This window comes from Cimex lectularius, unplaced genomic scaffold, assembly GCF_000648675.2.
Source record: "Cimex lectularius strain Harlan isolate CLEC.00 unplaced genomic scaffold, Clec_2.1 scaffold360, whole genome shotgun sequence".
Lineage (NCBI taxonomy): Eukaryota > Metazoa > Arthropoda > Insecta > Hemiptera > Cimicidae > Cimex > Cimex lectularius.
In genome coordinates, this window is record NW_019393442.1 from 321,918 (window position 1) to 328,634 (window position 6,717).

Genomic DNA, 6,717 nt, shown 5'->3' on the forward strand with positions numbered 1-6,717 from the left:
CGTGGTGATGTCTGTGAAAAAACCCAGTTACTACGGACAATTAACAGATAAATACAGGTGTCTGGTTTTTTAGTTTTATGTATATTTGTAGTAATAGTTTATCGTATCTCTTTAAATGTTTTTGAGTTTTGGTGACCATACTCTTAGAACCCCTGGTATGACGTATGCGTAGAAGGCCTTGAGACAGCATGCACTACGACTTATCACAGTGAAGTCTTAGCATAAACTTATACAGATTAATCCTCAAATCATGTTTGCTCAGCAAAGGTTTGCTGATTTGTTGTTTCTCTTCTGTTAAATAGGTCTTGGTCAACTTATTTCAGGATCGGCATGAGTGTTCGGACACCGTCGGATTTCTTGACCCAGTACAAATCCATATCGAACAAGCTTAAAAAGTAAGTCGACGTCCTTTCTATTGTAAGTGATTTTGATTAGATCCCTGTTAAGGCTCATAAATGTGATATTAACCGGAGAGGGGAATTGTGATAAACTCTGTTAGCCCTTCCAATCCTCCCACTTTGTTCTGCTGACGCGACAAGTCTGCCAAGCCCGATGGAGTTTTCGCACCTGCAACACCCTGTATCTGAGATCACAAATTATTTGAGGAATATTAAATTTGAAAACTTTTACAGGAAATTCCTGAGGAAGCCGAATGCCTCTGAACCCAGCGATCAATTTGGTAAGTTAGACTAAAATCCATACAACTAAAGTCCATTATACAGGGTGACTGGCGATAAGTGTCGCAAATTTCAGGAGGTATTTCTCCTCGCCATATGCCACAAAAAACTTCTTATAAATCCCTGTCCAAATCTCAACGATAAAGAAGTAATTTAAGGTTTTGGGTTTTTTTTTCGACTTAGGTCCACTAAATTGCTTATAAACTTAAGAATTACTGACTGTAGAAAAATCTGGTTTGCGCCACCTGAAAGAACGTTAAATTTGCTGTAAGAAAAGTTATTTACATTGCAAAATTCATGGAAAAGTTCTGTATGGAAAATTCAGAAAAAACAAAAATGTTGAAATTTAGAATTTGTTGAAAATGTTGGATCAGTAACTGTTAAAAAGCTCCTGGAGCTTTGCAAATTCCCTTAAAAGTTCTTCATTCCATTAGCTTCCAGCGGTATACCCAACTTTTGAATTGCGCTAATGGAAGGCCCAAAAAGTTTGCATTTTGTTGAAAAACTTCGAAATCGATTAAGGAGGGGCACACCCAATTTTTGTGGAAATCTGTCTGGCTCTTGAGTTTCGTGTCAGTTCTTTATAGTTCGATTTCAGTGGGTATACCGCTGGAAGCTACTGGAATGGGGAACTTTTAAGGGAATTTGCAAAACACCAGGAGTTTGTATTTATTAACAGTTATCAATCCAACATTTTCAAAAAATTCCAAATTTCAACATTTTTGTTTTTTCTGAATTTTTCATGCAGAACTTTTCCATCAATTTTGCAATGTAAATAACTTTTCTTGATAGATTTTTCTGCAGTCAGTAATTCTAAAGTTTATAAGCAATTTAGTGGACCTAAGTCGAAAAAAGAAGAGAAAAAAACCTGAACTTACTTTTTTACTGAGATTTGGACAGGGGTTTATAGGAAGTTTTTTGTTGCATGTGGTGGTAGAAACACCTGAAATTTTCAACACATTCACCCTGTATATAATATTTATTATTATTTCATTTACAACCAGTATTATACAAATATATCGATGCCTTTAATATTGTTCCAATAGCAAAGGTGACACTAATTTTTACTATTCTGTTTAATTTTGCTAAAATATTGTGTTTCTTATTTTAATTTTTTCTTAATTTAAGTTAATCATATGGTTTACAGCATCGCTTGCTGCACAATGTGAGAGATTCGACCTTCCGCAGTATGCTGCATTGAGTTGGTTGGCCGTAGCCAAGTGTGAATCTTCACTCGAGCACCCGAACGAGGAAGCGACCGCTCTAGTCAAAGCAGGACGGCTTTTCCTCCAGGCCGACAGCAGAAACATAATCGGCTGTGATGAACACTTACAGGTTGTGATGTTAACTTTGTAAAAGTCCGATTTTCAAATAAACGTTTTAAAGGGTGCGGTCAGCTGCTTACGACAGGCTGAGAAGCTCTGGGGACCCGACAATGCCTTGTCAGTTTCACTCTGCCTGGAAATGGGCGAAACGCTGAGAAAATCATCGCCGCACATTGCGATTATGTATTTGAGCAGAGCGTGTGACCTCTTACAACATTCGCCTCCGATGTTGCTCAATGCACAAGGAAAGCTCGCCTCGGTCAAAATTTCTGCCGGTAAGTTCAGGCTTTTTTAAGATTGCACAGTTTGAAAAATATAGAAATCTTTTTGTATTATTAAATTCAAGGTGATTATCATGGAGCTTTGTCGGTTTTCACTGATATGGTTGGAACAGTACAAAAAATTACTTTGTCCCCGTTTGGAGTTTACACCGATGTTCTAGTCAGGTCTGTATTTTCATATTTTTCAATGTAATATAATATTCATGGTGAGTATTTGTGAGCTATTCTATGAACACTTATTGAACTGGCACTTGGTTTGTTATTGGGTACATCTTCACTCATGGTTTTTTGTTTACATTACTCAAATGTGCAGCATCTTCAGTGAGGAGAAGTTTGAGCTTTGAGAAGTTAGTTGTTTCTTAGTCCTAGCTAATGCCTGAGCCTGAACTTTCAAATTAAGCAGTTACTTTGCAGATAGCAATATTATCCATCAAGTCTGATCAGTTTATATACCAATGATGGAAAATAAATTTAAATCATGTTTTATATGAAATATTTTTTTTTTTAATACTAGCAATAATTTTGTGTTTGTTTATTGAATATTGTCAAAAAAGTTAAAAAAATTAAAGTAAAAAATTTTATCGAAAAATTCCCTAAGGAAACATTGAAGAAAATATTCAATTCATTACAGAGTGTTTCCTCCTCTTGCGTTGATCACCACTTGCATTTGATGTGGCATTGATTTTATGAAGTTTTGTGGAATATTTTCATATTCCTCCAACAGAGCCATTCTTAATAACTACAAATTTTCTGGCATCGCTTTTTATCCACTTTGACAACTCATCCCAAATAGGGTTTAAGTCAGGAGTACATCTACTCCAAACATTTAATTAAAGCCCATTACAAGTAGTCAAAAACAATTTTAGCTGAATGGGGCCTTGCATTGTCATGCATAAAAATAAAACGCCAATCAGTTGCACATTAGGAACCACTTCTTTAGACAACACATCTTCATGCAGCTGTTGGTGAATCCTTGATGAAGATCAAGTTCGTGTGACCTTCCATAAAAATGACTGCCCAAACCATAACACCACCACCTCCATCGCTTCTCTGGAGAGGAAATGTTTCAGGGATGTATGGCTATCCTATTCTTCTCAGACCTTTCTTGGCCTTCAGAAGACCTCAAACCAACCTTGACTTATCTGAAAACAATATTTTAAGTTTTTTTAATCCAATCTTGCTCATACCAATTAAAAAAACAAAACTTAACCAAGCTGTTCTGTGCCGAGACGTTCTTGACCCGTTACAGGCTTTCTCTCATGTAATCCAGCTACAGAAAGTCTTATGGTGCATAAACTGACATTAATATTTCTAACTTGTTGAAGTCTGCTTTATCTCAACTGGGTAGAATGTCAATTACAGAGTACATTGTACAGAGTACAACAATAAAACTATCATCTCTCTGAGGTGTGACGCGGTGACCTGATACATGCCTTCTTGAGTAACCTCCAGAGCCTTGGTAGGGATGGAATTTGGACAGTTGTTCCGGGTATGTTAACCCTGGCATTATTGGCACCCTGGCTGTTTGACTTCTTTCATCTTTCGACAATGCTATGATTCCAATTCAATCTCTAGCACTTAAAACTATCACTCACAGTTGAACTGTACAACTTAAAAAATCAAACCGCCAGAATGTTAGAAAGAAGCTTACGGAAAAACCAACAAAGAAGGGATTTACTATTCAAAGATTTATTTATAAAATCCAAGTGTAAACAACAAATGGGATATTTTATCTGTGGCCACATTTTTGCCTCTGAGTGAAATATCATTATACTATAAATTTTCATAATTTATATATTTTTTATTTTTTAAAGATGAGAAATTTAAACTCAATATTGTCATAGTATAAATGTTGTTAATTTATAATTTTTTTCCCTTTAAAGATGTGAAATTTCGAGAGTTCTCCTTATACTACTTTTGAGGCCAACGCCTCAGACAATATCACCAGAATTAGCCAAATTAGTCGAGAAGTATACATGGGTTAGTGCACCGGATCAAAAAACAAGTAATTTTTTGTTAACAATTTTTATAATATTATTTTATTAAAAATGATTATTTCTACACTTCAGAATCGTTATTAAGCGAAGAGCTGTTTTTCCTTTTACAATCTCTTGTCATGGCATGCCAGTGCCAGGAACTGGACGCTATTATCGAACTGGAAAGCGATCTCTGGAAATATTTCTGCAACGAGCAAAAAGAGCTACTCGAGTGCATTGTCGAGGAAATGAACAATTCAGAAAAATGAGACAATTCCGTGCCTGTGATAGGAGAATTTGTATATTATTCAAAGCCGATTTTAATCTTTCTATTTTCTCAATAGCGTATAACAAAATGTAATCGAAGCACAAATAAACCATTCAGTTCTTTTTGATATAATTTTGATGAAGACAATTTTAGCAAATATTGCACTTGTATTATGGTCTGAGTCTATTTTGTAAATGAAGTACCTGAATGTATAAATTAATAAATCTTTTATAAAGTTTGTATTTCATTTATGACGACTGCTTTCCCTTCTCTCTCATCGATAACATAAAATGAATATGAAATAATGTTTTTGAGGGGGTGGTGGAGGATTTTAGGGGGGGGGGGTCACTCTCGTCATCTTGACTCTCAACACGACATGCAAGAATGGCACAATTACACAGAAGACAAACACTTTGAGTGAGTAGAAATATTTTGATTGAATATAAAAAATATATTTTGCATTGTATAAATTCACTTTTTTCCACATCCTAAATGTATTGTTAAATGTAAACAATGTTTGTAAATCCCAGCCCTGAAGATGATCTCAATAAAGATCGAAACGTTGGCTCGATAAAGAAAATGTTTTTCTAAAACCTACAACACACCAGACCGCATCTCACGATCTCCAAATAATTATGTTCAGAGTTTTGTCTTACGCTGCTTGTTTATGTTTATTTTTCATTTCTTTTTCGTTTACTCCATTGCAATGAACTAAATTAAATTGGCTTAGGACTAGAAAGGGGACGACCGGTTTGGTGTGTCACTGACCAAATTTTTTTGGTGATGCTACACTCCAAAATAACTGGCACGCATCCGCCACTTCTTGTGAATAGGCCCTGGTTTCACCAAAACAATATGAGAGTTGAAATTTTCCGTTTTTTAATATTTTCATTTAGCCATTCTACTTGGTCGAATCAACTGTGCGAATATATCATTTTACTGAATTTTTTTAATGTAGATTGCAATAAAAATATAGTAGAAAAAGCTATCAAATTTTATCAATAAACGAAAACTTTCTTAAAAACAAATATTTTTCAAGTAAGCAGGTCATAAATTTTTTCGTGAAACTTATATGAAATTTGGTTTTAGCACCTTTAGAAATTCCTAAATATTGCGTTGGTGCAAAATTAATGCAAGTTTCGAAAATTTGTTTTATTTTCGCACGTGCTTGTCAGGTAAAAAAGCTAAATCTTCAAATCTAATTTATGAATTATAATACATACTTTTAACTGTTATCTTTTATACAAAACATTTTAGTTTATATTGAATTTTATAAGAGTGAGGACCTGCGAAATTAAATATGTCCAAACTAGATTTTCGTCAAATTTATTTTTATGAATTTAAACTTGGGAGAAGTGCGACCCAACCGCGCGTAGCATCAATACTATCAATACTCGGTGGACGGGAATCATTAGCGAATGCACGGTGCAGCTATGGTTTCAGGGATTTCGTCTTGGAGATCTCGATCACGAAGGCAGGGAAGGTGGCGGTAGGCCTTCCGTTGTGGTGCCTTCACGTAGGACAACATGGGAAATTGCTGAAGAACTTAGTATCGACCATCTGGAGCAAATTGGTGAGTAAATCTCAACAAGTAGGACCGCACGAACTAACCGAAGCCCAAAGAAATCGGTGCTTTGAAATTTGCACGTATCTTCTGTTGCGCCATCAAAATGATACATTTTTCTCTCGAATCATCACGTGCGATGAGAAATAGATTTTGTACGATACAGGAGGCGTACGGGTCAGTGGTTGGACAAGGATGAAGCGCCAAAATACTTCCAGCAACCAAATCTGCACTCAAAAAAGTTAAGATGACTGTTTGGTGGTGTATTGTTCGGGTTGTTCACTACAATTTTTTAAATAAAGATGAAACTATCACGGCAAATAAATATTGCCAAGAAATTGACAAAATGCATGGGAAACCGCAACATCTTTGTCCAGCTCGGTAAACTGTAAGTGGCCGATTCGTCTTCACAATAACGACAGGCCACATGTCACAATGCCAACCCTGCGGAAACTTCAGGACTTAGGATATGAAACATTACCGCACCCTCCACATTCACTCGACCTCCCGAATATAAACTTCCACTTTTTTAGACATTTTGTTCACTTCTTGAAAGATACAGTTTTTAGAGAAGGCGGAGAAGCCGAAAACGTTCAAGACTTTATTGTGAGTTGAAATAAATATTT

The 6,717-nt window shown here is 35.7% G+C and overlaps 1 protein-coding gene across 2 annotated transcripts; it reads left to right on the forward strand.

Moving 5' to 3' along the window:
* The first annotated feature begins 211 nt into the window (after positions 1–211).
* On the forward strand, positions 212–4,774 carry LOC106662009 (factor VIII intron 22 protein). Of its 2 annotated transcripts, XM_014385804.2 has the most exons (7): positions 212–395; positions 633–679; positions 1,825–2,012; positions 2,064–2,277; positions 2,349–2,448; positions 4,167–4,288; positions 4,353–4,774. In XM_014385804.2, the coding sequence occupies exons 1-7, from the start codon at positions 331–333 to the stop codon at positions 4,526–4,528; spliced, it is 912 nt and encodes a 303-aa protein (XP_014241290.1). In that variant the 5' UTR covers positions 212–330; the 3' UTR covers positions 4,529–4,774. The 2 variants fall into 2 exon arrangements, with proteins under 2 accessions (XP_014241290.1, XP_014241289.1); XM_014385803.2 differs by lacking the exon at positions 212–395 and having other exon boundaries at positions 508–679.
* The last annotated feature ends 1,943 nt before the right edge of the window (positions 4,775–6,717 follow it).

Bases quoted from the DNA above. Each gene is read 5' to 3' on its own strand.
- LOC106662009 (XM_014385803.2), top strand. From the start codon at position 553: ATGGAGTTTTCGCACCTGCAACACCCTGTATCTGAGATCACAAATTAT. The intron at 2,013-2,063 runs GTTGTGATGTTA...AACGTTTTAAAG, and splicing joins GCTGTGATGAACACTTACAG to GGTGCGGTCAGCTGCTTACG. The intron at 2,278-2,348 runs GTAAGTTCAGGC...ATTAAATTCAAG, and splicing joins CTCGGTCAAAATTTCTGCCG to GTGATTATCATGGAGCTTTG.